This window comes from Tenrec ecaudatus, chromosome 1, assembly GCF_050624435.1.
Source record: "Tenrec ecaudatus isolate mTenEca1 chromosome 1, mTenEca1.hap1, whole genome shotgun sequence".
In the NCBI taxonomy this organism is placed as follows: Eukaryota; Metazoa; Chordata; class Mammalia; order Afrosoricida; family Tenrecidae; genus Tenrec; species Tenrec ecaudatus.
In genome coordinates this window covers 245,072,276-245,098,686 of record NC_134530.1, presented here as the reverse complement: position 1 = coordinate 245,098,686, position 26,411 = coordinate 245,072,276, and the positions used below count along the sequence as shown (strand labels likewise).

Sequence of the window (26,411 nt, the reverse complement as noted above, 5' to 3'; positions counted from 1 at the left end):
GGGGGCCTTGGTGAAAGCCGTAAGCTTTTGGTTGAGACTAGAAAGAACTGCACACACTTGGAGTACCAAATCAGCAAGGCAGTCTCCCTAAAAGACTAATAAGCTGGTTTTGAATGACCTTAATTGTTGGCCAAACCTCTTCTGCAAGAAGAGAACATGATTCTGGGCTCAAATATCCCCTACACTGTTCATATGCTATGGGTGCCTCTCAGGTCTGACAGGCCCTCCACAAGACAGGATGCTGCCGGCAAGACCTCAACGACAGGGGAAACGGACCGGGCGGGGGCAGGGGTGTCCAACCATGACTGGATGACTACGCAGCCTGCACAGTACTCATGGAATGTACAAGGAATCTAGGTTACATTGAAAACAGTACTCACCTAGTCTCTAAAGCCATCTACCTATATATGCCACAACTCACTCCACAATGGATTTTCAAGAACATACCCTGTATATACTTGAGCAGAAGCCGACACGAAATTTTCAAACTAAAATGTAAATAAAGCAAAACAGCATTTTTGGTGCAGAGAAAACAGCACACAGAAGGTGTGGGGTGTCATGAGGGAACTCTGTGGAGTGTGGGTGCAGCTCTGGAAACATTAAGACCAGCAGTTCTCAACCTGTGGGTCACGACCCCTTTCACAGGGGTCACCCGCTTAGCAAAATTACAGTCATGAAGAAGCAACGAAAACAATGTTATGGTTGGGGGTCGCCCACAACCTGAGGAACTGTACGAAAGGGTCGCGGCACGAGGAAGGTTGAGAACCACTGCCTTAGAAGGAGTTGCAGGCCACATACCTGGAGAGGCAACCTGTATCCCACAGAGGAAGAGTGTCCTGTGTGCCAGCCTATCGAGCCCTGTAGGGGCTGTAATCAAAATGAAGCACTTCTGACAGTTTACACACATTATGACAGGAAAAAGCTTTATTTCTAGAGAAAGTTCGTTCTAGCAGGTGTAGAGAAGATGAGTCGGCATTCAGAAAGAGCCATAAGGGAAACACTTGATCAAAGGCGGTGACTGATCAGCTAGGGGGCTATCAGAAGAAACGATGTGGGCCTGAACTAACAACAGTAGCTTGGGGTTAGGCAGTACGGCCAGACAGGATGACTGAGTGGATATTGGAGGATCGGAATAAAATAATGCTACACTGTATCATGGAAGGACAAAGGGGGAAAAAAGCAACCAACCAACTCACCATCATCGAGTCAATTTGGACTCACAGCGACCCTCTATGAGCTTTCTGAGGCGGCATGTCGTTACGGCAGATAACCTCATCTCATCCAGCTAAACCCTGCCCCGTCCACCACACACATAGCTTGTGGTTTTGAGCCCTGGCCTTCGCAGTCCACCTCACCCAACAGAGCTCCTTTATCATGGAGAACAGCAGCGGCCTGCTTCTCTTCTATCCGGATCAAGTGCTCCTTACAACCAGAGCGACTCCATAATAAATGTTTCTCTCAAGCGCAGCACACATTTAGACTGGCCTGAACACGATATGGAAAAACTAGCCTGGTTGGCCAAGTAAGCAATGGAGAAGCTGAGAAAACGTTACTGACAAGGTTTCCGAGTGTAATGGCAGTAGCAGCCGAAATATTTAAGAAAGATTAACCACCTTTGCTTTTGGGAAGAAAGACCTTCTCAAAGACTGCTTGACTGCCCAAAGAACAAAGTATCAGAAAAACACACATATCAATTGCCACAGGCACCCTATCTTCAGAGACTGTGCGTGCTCGTAGGGAGAAAAGGACCGGGCGGTGTTTCGTTGTGTTGTGTGCTGAGTCACTCGAGTTGGACCTAGGAGCTGTGTGTGGCACCTCACCACGACAAGGAGGAACGAGCAGTCTAGTGGTGAGTAATTTCGGCAAGTCCCAGGTGGAACCTCCAGGTGCTCCCACGGAGAGATGGGGAAGGTGAGGCTCTCTGCAGGAGTACAGAGTAACAGCCTCAGAGAGCCCCGGGATCGATATGAGTGGGACCTGACTCAATGACAATGAGTTTGTGTTTCCTGATATGGAGAACAAATGAAAATGAACCACAAAAGTGTGTCTTTTAAAAGGCAGCGAACTCTACATTTGAAATATTATCTCACAAGATTAATAAAACCCTAAAATATGTACTAACAGGTTTTCCACACTCAAAACTTCCAACATTCTTGCAATGATGATATAATATTTGACGATGCTAAGTCCCAGAGTTATGAAACCTTCAGTGACGAATGATTCCTTCAAAAGTCTCATTCTAGTCAAATGCACCATACAAATAGCTTAGGATTTAAATCAGCTACATTACGAGCCCCTGGAATAAATGGAAGGTAAATCAGAATGAAGTTACTGACCACAAAGTAAGAAGAGTAAAATAAGTGGCCGACCTTAGAAAGGGTAGTAGTGGTGGTGGTTGCTGTCGCGTCAATTCTGACTGACAGGGACACCAGTGATAGTGGAGAACCACGCACCGTGACTGCCTGTAACCTTCGTGCTCCCACAGTGATGGCATGAGTTTGAAATGCCAACCTGCCCGTTAGCAGGGGGCACTACACTGCTGTGCCAGCACAGCGCCTCTAATACTGCCCGGCCCCGCGTCGCTCTCCCAATTCTAATGTTTCAGCCCACAGTTACAGCCACCCTGGCGAGGCATCTCACTCAGAATTTCCCCCTTTCCCCACTGATCCTTCTGCAGACGTCACTGTTTACACCTGCAAATCAACCACCATCACACACAAGGGAAGAATGCCTGGTAACTAATTTGAGTGAAATGAAAAGTTGCAGAAAATGAGGCAGAAAAGAAACAAGACAAATATACACTCCTCATAAATGGAGTGTGGGGGCGGGTAGTGAAGAACCTTTATAAAAGGCAAAATGTTCTGCACACAAAACTCAAAACTCACTGCCATCAAGCAGATGCAGTGCAGACAGTAAACCACACACGCTATTTTCAACAATACAAAAACACAAAGTGTACTTTTGCAGGGCCATCTCTTTCTGCTGGTACAGCTCATTCAGAATCTCCACTTTCTGCTTCAGTGTTTTGCATTCCTCTTCCAGTCCAGCCTTGGTTGTCTGCAGTGAATTGCGGTCATCTTCCAGCTGCTTTATTTGGTCTGTAAAGGGTAAAACATGTGAGCTCTCTGGATGCACACGTGGACCTGAGAATGGGGTGCAGGGGAATTGCTGAGAGGGGGAGAAGTATTTAAGTGTGAGGCCAGCCTTCAGCTTTCCCAAGTAAAATCAATTCTTTCCAAAGCATGGAACGTTCTTCTCGTGAAGCGACCTACCTTCCAGGTTACATTTAGTGGACATCGAGGCTCTTAGCTTAACTTGCAAAAGCTTTAAATCCTCTTCAACAACTGATATTGCTGTTTTTGTCTAAAAATTGCAGAAGAGAGAAGTGGTCTTATAGGTGTGTCAGCCTATGAATTCACAGTCATTTATGTTACTCTGTACAAAAGGCCTTACCCGAGAGACATCCATCATTTGTTTAATTTGATTTTTTATCTTCTCACTCCGGTCACCTAAAGAACAAAAAGCTTCATTTAATCACCTTCTCCTCTCTTGGCTTTTCCTCTCTTGCCTTTAACTCTCTATTTTCCTGATATCCAAAATACTAAACAATTATCTCTGATCACATTGAAACTTTCAAGGGAAAAGCAAATTAGCCAATTTAGATTAAAAAAAAAAAAGAATTCCCAGCGTGTAAAATAAAAATGTTATCCTTGTCATTCTAGAGCAAGAGGCGTGAGATAAAGCTTCTTTCTTCCCTCTTGGATCTGTCTGAATAAAAAATGAAATGTCTTTGCTCAGAAGGAAGTGTTCCATAGTCCCCCTCCTAAATCTGCTGTCAACCGTGGTTCAAACACTCATGGTGGGTTACTCGTTGGGCTTCTAACCCCAAGATGACCAATCCAAAACCAACAGCCACTCTGCGGGAGAAAGATGAGGTCTTCTACTCCCCTAAACATTTAAGTCTTAGAAACCCACAAGGCAGTTCTACTCAGTCTGAAATGGTCGCAATGACCCGATGACAGGGGTTATGCAAGGAACACCCAACTTGGAAACGGTGCCTAGAAACAGTCTTCATCCTGAGTATCTCTACCCTCGAGTCTCCACTCTGAACAGCTTAGTGGGCTTAGGCGTTCCACCCCTTCAATACTCGTTAGTGAAGATGAGCTAGAATTGATAAACACTGAAACCAAAGGCCGCCCACAGGACCAAGAGCCCAGGTGAACCACCTCCTCTTCAAACCCGAAATCAAAAGAAGTAGATGGTGTCTGGCTAGCATCACCCACTGTTGTGACCAAGGACACAGCAGAAATCTAGCGCAAGCAGGAGAAAATGGAGAACAAAATTTGAGCTCCTACAAAAGGCCAGACTTCTCACACCAACAGACACTAAAGGAGCACAAGAAAAACTCTTGTCTGAGAGTAGCCTTCGGGCTTGGAATTGAAGCTATTTCTGCAGGAGGTGCTACGGAGACAAACAGCTCACTGGAGGCAGGATGCACACTCACTCCCTGAGAGACTCTCTACTGACAAGACACCTGGATCTATGCTGATGGCAGCAAGCGCCCTGGACCTGGAGAAGCCACGTGGAGACCCAGCGCTAAGATGCTTCAAACGCCACTGGATCCACAAGACTTCCCACCCACTGGCCTGTGATCATCCCACATTTGGTATCATTGCATGTGTTTCGTGAGTCTGACGAGGACTTTATAGATTTCTATCGGACATTTGGGCTAATATCGGACTTACGGACTTGACTGGAGTGGGCTGAGATGTTCTCTTAACATTCAACTGCTCTTGTATATAAAGCTTTTCCCCATACAGGAGTGTCTATGAATTTGTTTCTCTAGTCAACCCAAACTAACACATCTTATAAAACCAACTCTCACCCTTGAGTAATGTGTCTCTTAATCAACTATGTGAGACCCAATGGTCAACATTTACCATTGTAAATGTAAATGTTGGTACAGTAAAGATGAGGTGGCAAGGAGGGGAAGGAAAGCTAGACCAATGGAAAGAGACCAAACAGAATGGGAGTAATAAGAATGCTGGCAGATTGTTAAAACTGCTAATGGGGAACATAACTGTGTGTGTAAATGTTCACCTAAAGCATAAAATATTACCCCAACAAATCAAATGTCACTTCCATGAAGTTACATAATCAGTTTGTTTCTCTACCTCAAACATGCTGCCATAGCAATGGTCCCTACTCACTGCCACCCTGTGAGACAGTGAAGAACTGCACCATGAGGTCCCCAAGTCATACATCATTCGAGAAGCAGACTGCCTCAGGTTTCTCCCTCCCAGGAAGCAGCTGGTAGGTTTATGCCACCAACCTCTTGGTTAGCAGCCACGCACCTAACCACCACGGTGCCATCCGGACTCCCTTGCTTCCCCTTGTATCGCCTAACTCTATAATGTTCACTACGTAGACAAGTAAGACACAACTAGTGCCACTCCAGTTCCAGGCCACTTCTCTAATGCCCAACGGGAGGGAAAACGGAAGTCAGTGTTCTCTGCATGTTCATTGTTAAACACTCATCAGCAACACGCCTATCACTGATACACATACACACAAGGGGGCTTAAAGAGGTTCTTGGAAAAAAATCATGATCTTTTAATTTCATCTTTTCCCCATAAACTTTTTGAAGCACCCTTGTAGGTCTCAGGGAATTCAGCCAGCCAAGTAGCTGCATCAACGACGTACAGACTGAAAGGTAAAAAGGAATCTACCTTCCCTGACATTGACCTTACCTCCCATTTCCCCGTTTGCTAATTCAGCTGACCCACTTTCACCTTTATTTTTATCCTCGGACTCAGATTCACAATCTAACCGATTTAACTGTGTGATGCAATTCGTCAAAGCCTACAAAAGAAGCAAAAGGCAAAAAGGTAATCAGCAACAGCGTCTCAATTTTAAGGAAGCAGCAGATTTAAGCCTGTGTTTGTGAAAATTAACTTACATCAATGTTATCATCTTTGTGAAGAAGCTTTGTTTCCAAATCTTTCTGAGACCTCTGAAACAATGCGATTTGCTCACTGAGCTCCACATGTGATTTAGTCCAGTCCTTTATTTCCTGCTGTAACTGCCAAGTTAAAGCACATCATGTCAGCACCATGTGAACAAGGAAGGGCAACAGGGCCCCCAAACCTTCTTGAGCGCTTTCAAAGGAGGCAATCGGTTTATTGCACGCTTCACAAAGCCTTCCCACAGGCAATTCAAGAACTTCACTTCCAGCGTCCACAGCAAAGCACAACTCACTGTCTCCCAAGTTGAGAACTCCCAATTATGTAAACTTCCTTGTTCAGTGGAGCAATAACTGTCCACTAAAGGCTTCAGATTACTTAAATATTCGGTCTAAAAATTGTACCTATCACCCCTGTGAAGCTATAAGAAACTATTCAGAAACACAGGAAACCAAGAAGAGAGAGACATATGATGTACTCAGTTTAAACTTTGCATATCTAACATCTGAAGTCTGCATTTATAGTGCATTACCTTCAAAAGGATCTAAGAAAAGGTATTCAAGAGACGGTAATAGTCAATTATCTACTTTACATCACATATGGCATTACTTTTCCTTTACCTGTTCCTTCTTTTTCTTAAGCTTAGCATTTTCTTCTTGAACTCGATGGCATTCAGATTTCACCTTTTCTTCACTAAGTTTAGCTTCATTAAGGGCAATTTGAACCTAATGCAAAATACCTCTATTAATTAAATAATTCACAACAAAAAATTTATAGTTATACTTTCTTAACTAGACATGTAATTTCCACCTCTTAAAGTATTTGTCCCTTAATAAATGTTTTCCCCTCAATCAAGCCAAAATATAATAATATACACAGAATGAAGTTTCCTCAGGAACTGTGTGTAATTTACCTCTGAGAATTCTGAGGCATTCATTGAAATAACATCCTTTAGCTTCTCTATCGACTTCTTGTTTTCCAGTATCTGCCACACACACAGGAGAACACATTTACTAGGACTTCAACACAAAGACTCGAAAGTAGGTTAAACACAAGAAAACGTTAACAAAACATATCCCAAAACCACGTCCTATGTTTCAGGTAAAAGCAGAGGAACCAGTTTTAGCCTAAAGGAAAAGTCAAGCTGGTTAAGACACAATGACAGAATAACTGGAAGGGAGAAATATTTCGTGGCTTCTGTGACCTTCCTGGTGACAAGATAAGATGATAGATGACAACAAAACTATGAAAGCCAAGAAACAGAAAAACTTCCAAAGAAAACAGTTCAAATCTACGATTCTTGCTAATCGTAGAGGGGGGAAAAATTTCCCCAGGGTCACTTTGAAATTCTTTAGTCTGAATTTTAAAAATAGCAAGACTTGAGGAAGAAGAAATGAATCTCCCATACAGAAGAATTCCAAACAGTTGATGGGATACTGCATTCTCAGAGAAGTAGGAATTCACTCTTCACTTTGTAACTGTGTTGACTGTGCACAACAACTTCCTTCCTAAGAATATAGCCAAGTAACTTTACAGCGGGAAAACCTGGCAAGCCACACCTGGGTCAGGCCATGAAGCTGAACAAGGTATGGCATATACAGGAACACTCTGAACGATAACTATGATTTCTACGTAATTCTAAAATTACTCAAAATTTCTTTATTTTAAAAAGAACTGCACACACACACTAAACAGAATGGTAGGGCTGCAGTTTCTTAGTTGCTTTGTGTTTCTGACAGCAGAGCCAAGCAACATGAAAAATACCCAAGGTCGAGGAAAAAAAAATTCTAGGCCCATACAAGTGAGATGTTGCATTCAAGTTCTACAAAAATGGGCAAAAGTAAGATTTAACTTCCTTGACTCCCACTGTTACTTTAGGTAATGGCCATGTGCAAAATAGTTCAAAGGTCAAATTACAGGCCCAGTACAACTCTTACCAAGTCCTGATTCTTCCCATTCTGTTCTCGCTCGGAGTCTAACAGAGCACGCAAGGTTTTAGCTCTTTCTTCCAAAACTTGATTAGTTTCTTCAAGCTCTTTGATCTTACCCTACAAAAAAATACATAGTTTAAGATTAATAATTACTCTAATATTACTTTTGTTTTTAGATAAAATTCTCAGAAGAGTTTTACCTTAAATTTAACTGCTTCATCCGAGATAATCATATTTTGTTTCTTAGACTCTTGAACGTGTTTCTTTGACTCCTTGATCTACATAAGTATGAAACAAAGCACTCAAAATTCAGAAACATAAATTTTGGCGCGATCAAAGCTTAAACCTCAAGTCAGTGACCCCCTTATAAAAGAATGTAGTGCTGCATACACACGATTGCACGAGATTCAGAGTTCACAGAAAATAATAAAACATCACTTAAAGTACAGTAATAATTGACTATAATTAATGGAAATAATTCAAGTTGGAACTATGCGAAAACAAAAAATGAAAAAACTGACGCCCATTTATACCTTCTGTTCATATTTTGACAATTTTTCTAGAAGTTCTTTGTTTTCTTCCCTGATCGTCTTCAACTTCTCAGAAATCTGTTGCTCAGAAACTACAAAGGGAGAAAGAAAACCCTGTGAGAGTAATATGGATCACTACATAAAACTGAATTGCTGAATGGCTTAGCAGCACAGGCGTGTTCACTGACACTCTGCGGGTAAAGCACTTACTGTTGCTAGGTGCCAAAGAACACCTAACAATCTGTAATGAATGTCAATAAAGGTGTACAAATTAGCCCTTGTTTTTTATGAGATTCCAAATTTTTTTAAATAAAGGGAAAATCAAGTAAAATATTACAGATCAAAACTCTCTCCTTTCACTAAGTACCTTTCTCGTCAGAAAATGGAATCACTTCAAATATGACATTCACGAAGGGGAAATAAAAAATATAAATGCTGAATGTCTTGATCAAAGCATTAGCTCAGGAACAGTGCTCACATATATTAATGTGCATTCTGTCAACATCAGCTCATATGTTATCTGCCCTATCAAGACACAGCATTTTCAGTAGTTAATCAGTAGTAGAAAGCTGCGCAGCAAGGAGAAAGTTCTAAATACATGTTTGAGAAAGGGAACATCACAAGTGTCTTCAATCTCAGCACACACCTTATTCACAGTGCCTTCGATGAACACAATACCAGTAACTCAGAAGAACATCTGGCATTAGAAGCTGTAAGCTTTAAGGGCAAAGAAAGTCAAAACAACCATCTGGCAAATGCTCTGTCTAACCCACTAACCATAGTGGGTTGTCTATAAAGTGAATTTATCAAGGTCAAAATGAAGTCAAATCAGCCTAACTAGTTGCCATTGGTCAATTCCAACTCATGTCAACCAAACTTGACGGTTGTACAGTGGAGTTATAAATTCTGTTAGTTAAATTATATTTAGCAGCGATTCATACTATTCATATGACTTATCCATTTTCCACTAAATGTTTACAAGCCAGCATGTACCGGTCTATGTGCTACTACTCAGTTAGCTCCATCTCCTCTACTCTCTCTCTCCCAAATCTCCCTCTCTGGAATTTCTCCTCATCTAAATTTAAACCCAGTATTCTTTAGTGCTGCTTAGTTATATTTCCACAGGGATCTTATTTCAAATAGTATAAGCCACACTAATTTCCGACTCACAGGTGCCTCAGACGGAAGCCCTGGCAATCTACTTCCAAATTAATAAACCACGAAAAGTCCTATGGAACACAGCTTTACTCTTGACACGCAGGACCATCGGAGATGGATTCTACTGGATGGCAACTTTTTTTTTTTTTTTAAGATATATACAATGCTTTGTAGTTATCTGTACCTGCCAGGGGTCATGAGCTTCTTAATAAGCAGGTTGTTTTCTTAATCTTTACTTATATCCTGTATAACGTACTCCTCTTACCCTTCAAACGTTAAACTCTATGTAATATAATCAATTGCTTCCTTAACCATTCTACTCAAATGTTTCTCAAGTCCTTCAAAGTAATCTACCCCAAATTAAACTACCCATCTCTTCCACTCCCACTGCCCATTCCCTTCCGTTTCCATGTCAGTTCGTAGTGTAACAACATCTTCAGCAGTTAGTAGCACACACCAGAAGATACTGCATCTATTTCTACTTTAAATAAAATGCACAACAAATTCCAAGAATGGAAGAATATAAATAACAAAATATGCTTAAAATTTTACCTTGATATACTCTACTCTTTACCTAGAAGAGAAAAAAATTAAATTTTATATCGAATCATTTCATTAATAAAAATACTAGTTCCTAGTAAAACAGTCAAGATCAAAACCAAATGAAAAGTACAGTAGTTTGGTTCAGCAACATAAGAGAATTAAAAAAGAATATTAAATTGGCAGTGGTAGTTCTTTCACATTTTCTAAGAAAAACACTAGGTAAATTATCTGATTTTGCAAACAAAGGAATGTCCATAAATCTAGTGAATAAACATCTGGGTTAATAGCCAAGTACTTTAATAACAGAAATGAGGCATTTTATAACATGTAAATATTTTAATTAGTCATTTATCGAAAATAATTTCTTTGGCAACCCCAACTAGTTAGAATGAGTTTCAGAAACAGTGATAATTCAAAAAGTCTTGGAAGAAATAAAATGAAAAACATAACCATTGCACTTAGATACACCTCTTTCTACTTATTAGAAAGCATATTTATACAACACATTTTAAAAGCAATTTAACCATAAAAAATAAGAAAATATTCTAAAATTGCTTGGGGTAATGATTGTAGAATTATTCTTGATATGATTTAAGTATTAAATTGTATGATATGGAGATTATGTGCCAATAAAACTAAAAAAAAGAAAAGAACAATAGGGGGCAGAAATCATGTATTGGCAGTTTTTCCATTTTCATTTGTGTGTGAATTTTTAATATAATGTGGGGACATAAAGCATTAAATGTAAGCCAAAAAAGAGCATGTTTTAAAAATTCTACTTAAAAAGTTGCCTAATTACTAACTTTAGAAATAATTCTAAGAACCTACATCATCTGATTTTTCCCTGCCCACTAAAAGTATTGTCATCAAATCTGAAATGAAAGACTGCTAGAAAAAATGCATGAACGACAACGGAAATGACAATTTCCTGTACAGGCAAAAAAACATCTCCCAAACACTGGGTCCCTCAATGACATCAAGGAATTAGGTGATAATAAAATGTAAGTATTATCCCTCTTAAAATAATTAAGAGGTACTATAGAGTCACAATGAGCCAGAACTGACTTGATGGCAGGGAGTCTTGCGTTTATTTCTTTGAAGGTCAGAATATATTTCCCCTTTCAAGTGTTATATATGATCCGATATTCAGACCAGCTCCGAAGTCATCTGAGACAGTTCAGATTAATTCGATATCTAAACGTTGAGTATTTTAATTATGTTATAGGAAAATGCATTCAGAATTACAACACAGAAAGAAATGACTGCTTCTCCAAAGTGGAAGAGGAATGAGCTTGCCACTGAGAGTAGGAACAAGGGTTCCAAAGTCAAAAGTCAAGACTGACGAGCAAAGGTCAGGGGATAAAGCTGATTAAAAAAAACCTTGTGAAAATCTAAACAGGTGCTAAGGTTTTCGAGAAAATAAACCAAGGCTAGGAAATATCAACAGTCTCCTGTTTTGCTCCTTCTAGCCACCTACTGGAGTCTCCCTCTTTTCTTCCTTGGAGGGAAAGCCCTATGAGGTTAATGGATTCCTCAGAGAAATCGGGGGCGGGGGCAGGGGGAGGAGTGGAAATTCTTCCCTAAGTGATTTTAAAATCAATTGTTTAAGAGGACATTAAAACTAATATGCCTAATAAAATTGGGACATCTTAAAAGTATTAAATTTTTAGAAAGATCTGCATCCAGTGCTTTTGTCACGTTTATAGCTTGAGTTGTAAGTTTTTCCATCTACAAAGTTAATTTATGCATAATTGTTCCACACACTAAGATATTATGAGAGTCACCAATATACTATGGTCCTATTATATCATGAATTAATGTACTTAAAAGAATCTCAATATAGAAGAAAAAGTCCAAAGACTGGTTGAATGTGTTGACAGATGTGCAGATGGCTATTTTTAAGACAGAAATAACATAAAAGCAATATTTTGCATGAAGTGAGAAATCCTAATACCACATAAGAATGTATTATGAATTAACTACATTTCAGTAATAAACCCAAAATACCCAGGTATCAGGTTATAAAGGACTCAAACTGTGTCCCCCCAAAAACATGTGGATGTAATCCCATTTGAGAAGAGGTTTTTTTGTTATGTTAGTATGCCAAATATCAGTGTGGCTATATCTTAAACCAATCATCTTCAAGAAATGAAAAAAGCACATAAGGTATTGAGAAGGAAACAATGAGAGGGGAGACAGATGCTATGCCCATGGAAAACACCAAGGAGTCAAGGAACTGAGGTGGCAGAGACAAGAACGCTCCCCAGAAATGACAACTAGACTCCAAAAATGTGAAAAATGAATGTTTGTTAAGAACAACCAATTGTGTTTATACTGTACAAAGTATAGATGACAGGTCTCTTTTTCTCTCATTAGAAATGAACACTTCCACTTAACTAAAAAATACAATTTACAAATAGAAACACATGAAATCTGCATGCTTTCACCAGCTAACAATATGAATCACAGGAAACTAATTAGAAGTACAGATTGGCCCAACTTTGTGGTTCAACAATAATTCTAGTGAGAGTTTTCTCTAAAAGAACAGAAAAATTTATATGCAATATTGTTCACTAAAGTATTCTTACAGAGCAAAACGCTAGAAACTTGCTCAACAAGAGATGGCTATACTATGATAAACCTATATATATGATTGAAAATGTATTAGTTTTTAAAAATACTGTTTCTAAAAGATATCTAAATTTTCAAATATTTTTAAAGGCGGAAGCATACAAATATACTCCTAACTTGGTAATGAAAAGCTACACAACATAGAGTGTCTGCTACCTAGGAGGATGTAGTCATGCACCCATGATGGATGATGCATATTTTGATGTTAGATGATTTGAAGTTGTACAAACACCGTATTATATGCAGAAAGAATACCATTCTATATGCAAATGAGTTCTGCTCCTAAATCAATCTTTAAGTCAAATCTGTAAAAAAGCTTAACAACTAAATATGATTTGTATTTACTAAAAGTCAAGTGCTTTACTTAGTGTATATAGTGTGCCCTTCTATGAATTAAAAATAATAAAGTACATTCCCAGATACACTAAAACATCACCATAATAATGCAGTAACGCTAGTATTTTTTCTTTTTTCCTCTCCCTCCCAGTAATGATCATATTTTGATGTGTGTCACAGTGTAGCACCTATTGGTTATTACAAACCACTGGATTTACCCTAAACTTTTAATACAGAAAATTTAGGGGGTTGAGATTTCAGACATATATGTCATCAGATATTATCTAAACAGATTGTGTATACATATATAAATATATATATGCAACTTCTACATAGATATGGCTATTTGGAGGAGAACTGAAAGAGAAAAAAGACAATTAAAACTCATTAGCATGGGTAAAAAATATTTCTGGGTAATGGGTTACTTGATCCTCATTTTAGGCTTTTGAATCTTCCTGTATTTTCTATAGGAATGTATATTTTTAAATGAAAATAAATTTTGTGATTCTATAGGAGAAAATTAAAGCTATACATAATCATAATCCCCAAATAATTGGTTTTTTAAAATTTTAGTCCAACATTAATCAAAACAAACAATTACAAAGGCATAAAGAAAAACATGTTGTTTAGTTTTCTTTTTAATTCTTTTGGTCCACTTTTTTGCAAATTTCATATTCCCAGCTGTTTTTCTATTTCAGTCATTTATTTACAGCAGTAAAAAAAACTGAAATAATTTTAAAGTCTAACATTAGTCGAACATTTTACTTATTACGCAATGATTAAAATGATTACGTATAAATAACACTCTGAAAGCAAAAAACCATGTAGATGATAAAATACAATTTATCCAAAATTGGAACTGTAGCTCTACAGGTTATCAGGATATATATTCAGCCCAGAAGTGACAATTATAACCTCTCTGGTAATATAGACAGCTTTAGTTTTTTTTTTTTATGTTTTTAGTTTTTTTTTCTAAAATGGCCATGCATAGATTAATTTAATCACAAAACCAGTTAGTTCTATTTTCTAAATGTCATTAGTTTATAAGAACATAGAAAAATTCTCATGTGAAAAATATAAGATACAAGTTTTATATGTATCACAAATGAATAGATAAAACTTTACTACTAACGATAAAAGGAATTAAACTACTACAATAACATGAAAGTATCTAAAACACCTTACAATGAGTGGAAGAAGTCAAACAGATTAGAGTTTGTAATATGTTATTTCATTTATGTGAAATGAAATTCTGTAACTGCCAAAATGAGTCTACAGAGATAAAAACAGATCTTGGAGTAGCACATGTAAGGAATTTGGAGTGTAAAATGCTCTCTACATTGATTATGATAGTGATTATTCCTATCACCAGAAATACAGTAAGCTATTTTCATTTTCAAATACTGTCTTACATAAGCAACACATACATTATATGGCTTGCCAACTGCTCATTTTCTTTAGTGAGCTATGATGCACTTAATATGGTGGGCACATTAGCTGTGAAAAAAACTACCTCAAAAATGCATGAGTTAAAAAAAAAAGACTCAAGACATGCTACTAGTACGATTCTAGGTATACATAAATCAGCATACATAAGCACATATTCAAACAAAGCAAACAAGTGCACCACTGTCATCAAGCTGCTTCTGACTCACAGCGACCCTGCAGAGGTTTCAGGCTGCAAGTCTTTACTGAAGCAGAGATCCTTATTTTCCTCCCGTGCAGCAGCTAGGGTTTTGCACTGTCAATGTTTACATGTCAGCACCACAAGGGCTCCTTAAAAATGTATACAGAAGCATGAGTCTGAAAAAAATGACTCAAAGGAATAAAAATTTAATAGTGCCTTTGGATACTATGTAATCTGTATTTCTAAATTAAAAGATATTTATTTAGTAAATAAATATCTTTAAAATAGTAATTGGTCATATTAGAAAATATATCAAAGGAAAAAATAATTAGAAATCACCTGTTTCAAGATATGAGTAAGACAGAAGAATATAAAATTTATCTATATTTGAAAATACTGATTTCCCCTTTTTTCCACATTAAATTATGAGCATTTCCTGTTCCTTAATGTCTTTTAAAAATACAAATTCTAGAACTATCTATTATCTCACTTTACGGACACATAATGATTTTTACTATTGATCATTTAGGTTACTGCCAAGTTTTCACTGTAATAAATACTATCCTTTTAAATGTCCTTGTAGGAGGATCTTGATTATTCAGGATAATAATTAAATCCAAAAATCAAACCCACTGCCATAGAGTAGGTGACGGCTCCCAGGGATCCTAAGAACAGAGAAGAGCTGCCCCTGTAGGTTGTGGAGACGGTTAACTCTGCGGAAGGAGGCCATCCTGTCTTTCTCAGCGGTGGTTGCAGCCCACCTCACGGCCACTGCACAACCAGGGCTCCTGATGTTTAGGGTAGCTGATCAGTTATGGAATCCCACTGTCTAGAGTTAGACGAACATTCTCCAAACTTCCCATGTTGTTGTTGTTGCTATTAAGTGTTGCTCAGTCAGTCTGACTCATGGTGGCCCCATGTTCAACAAAACAAAACACTGCCTGGTCCTATGAGACGTCTTCACAATTAAAAAAAAATCATTTTATTGGGGGCTTGTACAACTCTTATCACAATCCATAAATACATCTATGTGTCAAGCACCCTCACAATTGTTCTTACTGATTCTACTAAAAGTGTATATATGCCCATCTGATACTATTTAATTTTTACATTTTTATATAAACTGAAATTTTCCCATTAAGATTTGAACTCATAATGTCTTGTTTCCTTAAGTCTACCAATAAAGGTTACATTAGAATACATTACAAGCTTAGCTTGGCGTATAAGCAGGTATTAGTAACTGAAAAGAAACAAAAGGTCAAGTGATTACGTAATAACCTTTGTATTTATAAATCAAAGCACACCTATAAATTAATTTAATCTACTCACAGCAAGGAAAGTTCTCCAGAAGAAAATGGCAAATGAAAAAATTCCCAAGAAGATTGTGATAAGTACAGGTTTCCATGGCAGCCCATAAAAATCAGGCCCAGGTCGAACATCATCAGGTAATGTAGCAACCAGCTGAAAGAGAAATGTGAATGGGAAGCTTTAAAGGTACTTACAATAAAGCGGTCACAGATAATCTTGCATAAAAATTCAAAATCAACCTCAAAAATCTGCAGTGGTTCCTTCCGACTCATCAGTGGAAATCGGCACCCTCATAGTTAGTTCTTGTTTGACTTAGTTTGTAAACATTTCGTTTCTGAATGCCTTTAACTGAGCTTGTATTTCCAGTTTGTAATAGGCCTATCACATTATATTGTGTAACACATGGCTAGGAATCCTTGGAATCATGCTTTTCTCTTGGATTAAAAAAAATCACAGGAGATACACACAGAAATGTCACTAAAGTAATCAAAGTTTTATAGCGGAAAATAAAAACTACTGATAATTGAATAACACAAATAATGTGATTCCTCTTTAAGACTTTGAACTCTAATTCTATTCCACTCTTAAAGACAAATGCTAACTTTATTCAGACAGTTCCTTATAACTGATCAGAATTTAACTGTCTCTTATAAAACTCAGTGCCATAAAAGTGTTTCGTCCAAGAGAGGACATTAAGCAAATGCCCGCTTCTGTCCTCTTCCGCTTTCCACTGCCCTCCGCATCTAGCACCTTGGCATTGTTCAAAACACAACCACCGTCCTGTCCTCATTCCAACAGTTTGGGGCTCTTAGGAAAATGAGTGGACGGGGCAGGATACTAGCTGTGTTTTGCTTGAGGAACACCATTGATGCAGTGGTTAAAGCACCTGGCCGCTCACTGACAGGGCATGGCTCCACTTGGTGGGAGAACGACGTAGCAGTCTGTTTCCATGGAGATTTACAGCCTTGGAAAGCTCGGGGGCAATCTTACCCTGTCCTATAAGGTGGCCATGCACTGGAACTGACACCATGGCAGTAGGTGTGGTTTTGGTTTTGCTCAAGACTACACACCAGAACGTAACATAATGTCTGCCTCATGGTTGAGTGCTGTATTAATAAATGAAGAAAACCTTAAACGCCCTACCCATGGCCTTCCTAAAACAGCATTGCAACGTTCCACCCGCCACGGGCCCGGCACACTCCACTTCCCCCTCCCACCGCCCCGCCCCCGAGCTGTCGGCCACTGCACCCACTCCCCACTCCGCTCAGCCCTCATCCCCCCGCGGACAAAGCGAGGGTCTCCCCGGGGCCGGCCGGTCACCTCCAGCAGGTTGGCTATCAGGGCTGCGTAGAGCACCGACAGCGGCCCCACGAGCTCCGGGTCCCCTGGAGAAACGCCGACGGAAGGCACAGTCGCGGGGACTGACTCCATGGCGCCGAGGCCGCTGAACGGAGGCTGCACTCCCCCGGGAACGGTGCTGGGACCCCCTGTGGGGAAGCTTCCGGCTTCCGAGGCGGCCGGCTCCGCGGGGCGGAGACGCGGGTTGCACTGGCCTTCCCGGGTGGCTACACTTTCACCCAGCGCCGCGGGTGAAACACGTCATCAGACCCCGCCCGGCAGCGCGCCGGCGACGACGGCGGCCCGACCGCGAGTGGGCGGGGCCGACCCGGAAGGAACCAATTGCCGAGCGAGGCGGGGGAGGAGAGAGACCAGCCGGCGAGGGAACGGGGCGAAGGTAGGAGAGGTGGCGGGGGTTCCCCAAAAAATTTAAAGGGAAAGGGCCCCAGAGGGCTGAAGAACGGGGAAGGTCCACTCTAGGCCACCTGGAGCAGGAAGTGAGACTCGGGCGGACACCTGCCTAGTGGCCCTGGCCCAGGATCAGGCTCTCTCCAGACGACGACCACCCTTCCCAGCCCGCCCCAAAGCCCAACTGCCTTTCCCCTTTCGGGCCTCCAGCGCTCAGACGCTCACGTCGTGCTGAGCCCCTTCCTAAAATCACGCTTACCCCCCACAAAACCGTGTCATTACTAGGCGAGTGGGTTCATTTGGGGGACATTTTAAAGTTACATTACTTGACACAGATAGTCTGGAAAGTACATCTGAGTATTAAAGACACGGGACGTTTCACCTGGAGTGGGTGGGAGGAGTGTGGGCGGTTGTGGGAGGGAGGGATGATATGTGTCAATCTTAAGATATTTGTCAATCAAAGTTGAATATAAAGTCATGAAGCACTGTCACGAACAAACAGGAAAATGCCGAAATGAGAGGGCATTGGAATACAGGGAGGTAGAATGCACAGGTTCTGTAATTAGAGCACTATAGGACTGTCCCAAGAACACACAGATCGTGGAACATAATAGGCAACCGCCAAATACACCCAACACTTGAAATCCAATAAAAATCAACAGGGTGAAGGGACAGAATTTTAATTAAGTAATGCTGTTATAAATAAATCTGCGAAATAATAAATCAGATGATATTCTTACTATTTACATGGATAAATTCCACATGGGTGAGGAACCTAAATATATAAAATGAAAACAAATACTTTTTAAAGGATTAAATTTTTCTATGCATAACAAGTAAAGAAAACCTTCCCAATTATATGTAAAAATTCAGAAGGAACAACTAAAAGATTTGCAAATCTGATTATTAAAAAGAAAACCAGAAAATCGGTCGGTAAGCCTCTTCCACAAAAATACAAAATAAGAAAATCTGACAATGCTAACCTGAGGAAAAAAATATTTGTAACATTACTGACAAAGGATTATTATTCCTAAAATTTCTCTTTTAAAATAGGGAAAACAATGGCTAACAAACATAGAAAGATGGGCTGAAGAAATGAAGAGATAATTTCCAGGAACAAGAAACAACCTTATAGAAATATTCTCTGTCTCTGCTCATAATAAAACAAAAGCAAATTAAACCTATACAAGATGCCATTTGTTACCACCTGCACATTGAACAACGGTGAGAGAATGTGGGGGAAATGATTCTCACACCTATCAGCTGCCCTGTGGGAGAAAGAACTAATGATAGATGCTTTTTAAAAATTTTCAGACAAAACGATTACTAAACATTTTGACCAAAGGCGCTATAGAAGAATCTTGATCAAAAGAAGGAAAATGCAAAGCAGAATTTCAAATTCTCATGGACTCTAGATTTTGGGGAGCCACTGGGACCAGGTGAAACCCTAAAACTATTCCCCCAAATAATCTTTAAGCCTTAAAGCAGTAAGATCATGAGAAAAGAGGGGCAAGCTTAAGGGCCTCATGGAAAGGCAAATACATACTATCAAAATAACAAGAGAAGCTTACACATTAGAAAGCAAAATAGGTGACTGGGACCTACTGAAAAATAAACCGTGTGTGCATCAAAAGACTTCATCAAGAGTAAAAAAGAGAACACAATGACAGGGGAATATATCTTTAGCAACAATACAGTGGCAAAGTGAATAAATTTAAAAATCTATAGAAAACTGCAATACTTCAATAAGAAAACAAAATCCCATTTTGGGATTTTGAACATGAACAGACAGTTGACCAAAATGACACCCAAAATGCTCACAATCATTAGGCACTCAGGAGATGCAAATCAAAACAACACACTATCACCTTATGCCAACAGCAGCCTAATTAAAAAACAAAACAGAAAACAAATTCTGGAGAGGGGACAGAGAAACTGGAACTTTCATACACTGCTACACTGCTGGTGGGTATAAAAACATGTATAATCATCATTCAGAGTGGTACAGTGCTAAATCAAACAACAGAATAGAATTTCAAAAGAATCCAGCAATCCCTCTGTTGGATATACTAGGGGGTACCCCTACCCCCACCAAAAAAAAATGCTTTTTTTATGTGAGGGGGATAATGCTTTTGGAGTTTATTCCACAAGGTCAGACTGTTAACCAAGCTTTCTTTTTAGAGGTTCTGCAAAGATTGTATAACAGTGTGGGGCAAAAAGGTCTGATTTGTGGCAGACGGGGAACTAATTTTGCCACCATGACAATGCACCTGCTCACGCAGCCTCTCTTGCCCCACACACCTTACTCACTTGACCTTGCTTTGTGTGACTTCTTTTTGTTTCCATGAATGAAGAGGGACATGAAAGGACAGCGACTGGATGACACAGAAGTGGTGAAGAAAAAAATGAGGGAGGTGCCGTCAGCCATCCAAACAAATGAATTTGAAAAATGTTTAAAAAAAAATGGCATTTCAGATTTGAAAAATGTATTAAGTGTAATGGAGAGTATTTTGAAGGTGATAAGGTTGTTTTGAAAAAGAATTTAAATACATAGCTTTGGGGGTGGGGAGACTGAGGGTTGGGGAAGGGGTCCACCTCATATATCCTAAACCAGTAAGAGCCATAATAGGAACACACATATGCACTCCCATGTTCAGTACAGCACAAGAACTTGGAAACAACTCAAAGGCTCATCATTAGAAGAATGGATAAAGAAACTTGGTACCTATACATTGATGGAATACTATGCATTGCTAAAAAAAAACAATGACAAACCCATGAAACACTCATGGCATGAAGGACCTAGAGAACATGATGTTGACTGTTTAGTCAGTAATCACAGAAGGACAGATGCTGTAGGAGACTGCTACTATAAGAACAAACACCAAAACAACGACTTGCACAGCAAAGGTCTGAAGACGACCAAGAGGGTGAAGCAAGGATGGGGAGATGAAGCAACAAACTGGAAGGCTGACAGGCACTGACTTAGGTGAAAGGGAGGATGGAGGGCCTTAAGAGAGAGATCAAGGAAGGGAGATGGGATACAGTACAGGAGGGGTGTGTAGTGCTGAATGATTTGAACTGTTGAATTCAGAGCTGATGGTTTGAAATATAAACCCCCTACCTAATTCACAATTAAAAAAAAACCTTAATGTTTAAAAACTTAAACCGACAAAGATAAACTCATCCACAGGACTAGTAACCTACATGAACCACAGCCTCCTTAAGCCAGAAGAACTCGATGGTACCCAGCAACATACTGATCGATAGTTTTGACCAAAGGTAAAACAGAATATTCTGGATAGAAAGGGAGCAACCCAAAGGAAACAAAGCAGCTCTTCCCGGGGGGAAGCCCACCAGCAGTGGACCCGAGGAGGCGGCTGCCAGCAGCAAGAGCAACAGCACGCAGAAAAAGAAAAAAACAATTAGACAGCTCAGGAAGATTAAAATGAACATTCCCTGGTGCTCCCCAACCCTCTCAAAAAAACACAAACAACTAAAAAAAAAAAAAAAAGACACAAGAAGCTTAAGAGTATTCCAAAAGATGCCATACACTAACACTAGTGGAAAGAAAATTGCAGTTGCTTGTTCTAAACGTGAGTCCAGAGCAAAACATGTTAGCAGGATAAAGAAAGTTATTAAGAGATACACCAAAAGCAAACTTACTGCTCATGATGAGCCTGTAAAGCGAGTAGAGCTAGCTGCTCCTCGGGATTTCCAAGGCTGTGCATCTTTATGGGAGCAGACTGCAAAGTCGCTATTGGGTTTGAACCACCAACCTCTAGTTAACGGCCCTGTGCTTTACCTATCAGGCCTCTATCCTACCAGGGCTCCATTCATAATGATCAAGGAGTCAGTTATTCAAGACAACTATCCTTAATGTTTATGTCCTTAAGGGAAGACATTCAAAATATGTATACATGAAACAAACTAACAAAAACACAGGAGAAAATAGAACTCTAATTATTCTTGGACGTTACACTTCCTTTCTCCCAATAACAGAGCAAATGAACAGCAAATCTGTTAGGATCTAAAAGACATGAATGAGGTAATCAACCAACTTGACATTTGATAGACTATTGCTGTCCTAGGAGAATTTTACTGCCATCCCATCAAGTACAACTCAGTTACCCTATGAGACAAAGTAGGGCTGCCCTGGTGAATTTCTGAGTGTACGGTCTTAATGTTCCCTTTTACCTCTGACAACATAGAAGAGGTGAAGAAAAAACCAAAGGAGGTGTTGTTGCCATCCAAACAGATATATTAGAAAATAGTTTCCAAGAATGGAATCGCAGGTTTGACAAATGTATTAATGTAATGGAGTTCTAATATCCATTGCAGTGGCCACACAGAGCTCACAGACAAAATTTATGATTAAAGAGTACATTAAGGAATAAATTGTAGAGCCAATGAGAAATGCTCAGAGTTGAGTTGCTTATCAGAACATTTTACAAAGTTCTGTCAAATCTGCTGATAAATGTGCAAAGGGTATACTACTGCTCTAAGGCTCCACCCAAAGGCATTCAGCTTAAGCTCCTTGGGTCAACAAACCCATCTCCCTGAATTATGTGGCCTTAGGGACCCCACTCCACTAGGCAGTTTCCTGTACAAAAGCACTCAGCTTTACTTGCTCTGTGGATTATTGTGTTAGTTGGGGTAGAGACTAGAGAAACACATTCATAAACACACACACACACACACAATATGATCGAGGTTTCTATACAAGAGCAATTGAATATTGAGAAAATAGCCCAGTCCAGATAAGTCCATAAGTTCAATATTAGCCCTTATGTCCGATACCAATCTATAAAATCCTCTTCAGACTCACAAAACTCATGCAATGACGCTGAATGCATGAAGATCACAGGCCAGTGGATGGGAATCTTGTGGATCCAGTGGCATTGTAAGCATCTCAGTGCTGGCAGGGGGTCTCCACATGGCTTCTCCAGGGCACTAGTATAGTTCCATGTGTCTTGTCAGTCTTCCAGGGTGTGAGCAGAGTGAGAGTGTGTCTCCCACTTCCAGGGAGGAATTACAGGAATTCCCAGAATCTTCAGGAGAAGGCCAGGCTAGACTCCACCCCAACACTCTTAACCCTCAAACTGACACCAGATTATGTAACTACCACAATTGTTAAGTGCCACTGTTGTGTACAGCAACTTTGTTACACAATAAAATGAAAGTCTTGCACCATCCTCCCATCTGTTCTGTGTTTAAGAGTCCATTGCTGCAGCACTATGTCAATCAATCCATGTCCTTAAGAGTCTTCCATTTTTTTGCTGATTTGATACTTTACCAAACAAGATGTTCTTTTCCAGACACGAATGCTGATAACGTTTTCAAAGTACTTACACAATGAGAACTTTCTATGCTCATTATTTTCTAAAATCATTTTATAGGAGCTAATACAGATATCATTCCACAGTTCAATCACATCAAGTCATATTGTACAACTGCTACCACAATCAGTTTCAAAACATTCTCTTCCTCCTTGAATTCCTACTGTACCCCCACCCCCACCAAGAACCCTTATTCTACTTGCTGTCTCGATAGGTTCATCAATCCTGGGTTTCATATACTGAAAAAGAAAAACTTAACCCAACTTCAAGAGGGTTATCCACAATGGCAAAATACATCTGAGATAAACCCCAAAGAAAAGGACAACACAGAAAACCAGATCAAGCCCGGCGTGCATCAGAGGAGGGATCATTTTGATTTCCCATACTCATCTCTCCAATGTACACTTGTTTGGTAACCTGTTTCTTCCCATCCCTCTATAGTGGGAAATCACCGGAAGCCTATCTTCATTCTACAGAACATTCTGGCTGCACTTCTTCCAACTCATTTTTTGTTCTTCTCATATTCACCAAGACCACATCCTAAAGACATCGATTCTTCTTTGGATCGTTCAGATTTTGTATGCATGTGAAGCAAATGAAAATGTCAGGGCTTGGGTCAAGTATATCTCAAGTCTTCAGATTGGTCTCTTTGCTTTTGAATACTTTGAAGAGATCGTTTGCGATCAGTTTGTCAATTGATTTCTTGACTGAGGCTTCCATCAGTGTTGACTGTGGATCCAAGTAAAATGAAATCCTTGACAACTTTACTCTTTTCTCCATTTATCATAATGTTGTTCAGTGGTTCAGATGTGAGGATCCTGCTTTGCTTTGCTCTGAGTTGGAATCCATATTAAGAGTTATAGTCTTGCCTTTTGGCTCTCTGCACAGTGCCATCGCGGGTGGCAAGAACAAGCGCCTTACCGAAGGTGGCAAAAAAGGAGCTAAGAAGAAAGTGGTTGATCCATTTTCTAAGAAAAATTGGTATGATGTGAAAGCACCAGCTATGTTCAATATAAGAAATATTGGGAAAACACGAGTCACTAGGACTCAAGGGACCAAAATTGCATCTGATGGCCTCAAGGGTCAAGTTTTTGAAGTAAGCCTTGCTGATCTGCAAAGCGATGAGGTTGCCTTTAGGACATTTAAGTTAATTACCAAGGATGTTCAGGGCAAAAACTGCCTGACCAACTTCCACGGCACGGACCTGACACGGGACAAGATGGGCTCCACGGTCAAGAAATGGCAGACCATGACTGAAGCTCATGTTGATGTCAAGACGGCCTATGGGGATCTACTTCGTCTGTTCTGTGTTGGTTTTACTAAAAAACGCAATAATCAGATTTGGAAGACCTCTTATGCTCAGCACCAGCAGGTCCGCCAAATCCAAACGAAAATGATGGAAATCATGACCCAAGAGGTGCAGACAAGTGACTTAAAAGAAGTGGTCAATAAATTGATTCCAGACAGCATTGGGAAAGACATAGAAAAGGCTCCAGTCTACTTATCCTCTCCATGATGTATTTGTCAGAAAAGTAAAGATGCTGAAAAAGCCCACGTTTGAATTGGGAAAACTCATGGAGCTTCATGGTAAAGGATGAGACAGGTGCAAAAGTGGAACGACCTGATGGCTATGAGCCACCAGTTCAAGAATCTGGTTAAAATTCAGACTTAATGGTAACAAATAAAAGCTCTTATTGTGGGAAAAAAAGAGTTGTAGTCCTTGATTTTCCCCAGTAAGTGCTTGAAGTTCTCTGTCCTTTCAGAAAGCAAGGCTGTGCCGCATGTGTGTCCCAGGCGGGGAAGGGCCTTCTCCAAGCCCGGTGCCATGGTCTTCTCTTTTTCATGCAGCCCACCTTCTCAGATTGTTGTTCAGCACACAGATTGGATAAGTACACTGGAAGAAGAAAATCCTGACAGAAACTTTTCCTGACTTAAAAATCCCCTGCTTCTTTTGGATGGCTTCATCTTCCTCTATGTACCAGTTCTGAATGAGCCCAATTGGGTGTTCTGAAATTCCCATTCTTTAAAATGTTGTGCATGGTTTGTTATGATCCACACAGTTGATTGCCTGTGCATTACCAATAGCAGTGACTACTGGGTGGTGTCAAGAGGGCCCAGATTCCAAGCTAAAGAGGTTCTTTCACTATGGCCCCAAATGGAGAAACTGGGCATCAATAAGACTGAATGAAACTCATCAAATCCTTTTAAATCCATGAAAATATGGAAAAGAGGATCAAAGCCATGGATCATCTTTTAATTATGCTGGGAAAACAACTAATTATTATGAAAACTCTAAATAAAAAGAGTGTTTCAAGTCATCTATCTTTCCTTGACCACATAAGCCAAATTCCAGGGAAAAGAATAGGTTATTATTATAAGTTCTCTCTGAAAGGGTATTCCAGTCTTCATGAAGAAGCAACAGTATAACCAAAATGTCATCACTTTGCAACAGGCTAGACCATGACACCAATGATTAGTAATATCACAGAGAGAGGGATGCTATTAAAGAGGAAACAATTAATGCCGCCCGGCAAGAATATACTGCATCACCTATGAAGTATTCTTGCCAAAGTTCCTCCTGTATCTGACTACCAACTCCTAAAAAAACAACTAGAGAAACATGTTCAGAGATACCATGGGAGCTTACTTAGCAAAATCCAGACTAGGACATGCCTTACATGATGAATAAGCCTGGTTTCTCAATAAATATACTTCTATGAAAAAAAAAATATAAAGAGAAATCTATGGACCAAGTAACTAATAGAAGCCTTGCTCTCCAACTGTAAACAATTAGGAAAAAATGGGCAAAATATATGAAAAACCTGTTTTCTGATAGAGAGCAGGCAATATACAACTGTGACCTCTAAAAGCAGGGAAACAAACAAAATCTGTACGTGGAGGCCCATTCATGGGCTCAGGGAAGGGAGGGAGAGCCCAAACAGAAAGTACTCACTCACTGATTCATAGCCATCGCAATCTCACAGAAAAGCCAGACATTAAGGTTCAGGGAGACTAAAGTACCTGAAATATGCAAGGAAGTATACCAGAAAGATGTGAGCTATAAAGAAAAAAGTTCTAGAAATCAGCAGGGGGTCTTGAGTCTTGGGCTCAAGCAAAGAAACAGAGATTGTAGGAGGATCTGAGGATAAGCAAAGAAATGACTATGAGAAAGTGGGGGGGGGGGGGGCTACAAGGAAGCTGTAAGCGGAACAATTCCTATTGCTGACAGGGCTACAACATGTTAGCATAGAAGTTACTCACTGGACTGCTGACCACAAGGTCAGCCTTTTGAAACTACC

At 39.9% G+C, this 26,411-nt stretch overlaps 1 protein-coding gene and 1 pseudogene across 5 annotated transcripts in view; one reads left to right on the top strand and one right to left on the bottom strand.

The window, feature by feature from the left end:
• Positions 1-26,411, bottom strand: part of MIA3 (MIA SH3 domain ER export factor 3) — a 59,059-nt gene that overhangs the window by 8,833 nt on the left and 23,815 nt on the right. For 2 of the 5 annotated variants that reach the window (XM_075530480.1, XM_075530482.1), the window contains exons 7-18: positions 16,049-16,180; positions 10,135-10,156; positions 8,428-8,516; positions 8,095-8,172; positions 7,901-8,011; positions 6,877-6,948; positions 6,584-6,688; positions 5,960-6,082; positions 5,751-5,862; positions 3,454-3,509; positions 3,273-3,363; positions 2,960-3,098 (exon numbers count right to left, since the gene is read on the bottom strand). In XM_075530480.1, coding sequence (XP_075386595.1) covers positions 2,960-3,098; positions 3,273-3,363; positions 3,454-3,509; positions 5,751-5,862; positions 5,960-6,082; positions 6,584-6,688; positions 6,877-6,948; positions 7,901-8,011; positions 8,095-8,172; positions 8,428-8,516; positions 10,135-10,156; positions 16,049-16,180 — 1,130 coding nt within the window. Of the gene's footprint in view, positions 1-2,959; positions 3,099-3,272; positions 3,364-3,453; positions 3,510-5,750; positions 5,863-5,959; positions 6,083-6,583; positions 6,689-6,876; positions 6,949-7,900; positions 8,012-8,094; positions 8,173-8,427; positions 8,517-10,134; positions 10,157-16,048; positions 16,181-17,347; positions 17,606-26,411 lie in introns of those variants that run through there. The other 3 variants (XM_075530483.1, XM_075530487.1, XM_075530481.1) reach the window with 3 other exon arrangements.
• On the top strand, positions 23,858-24,904 carry LOC142429672 (small ribosomal subunit protein eS1 pseudogene; annotated as a pseudogene).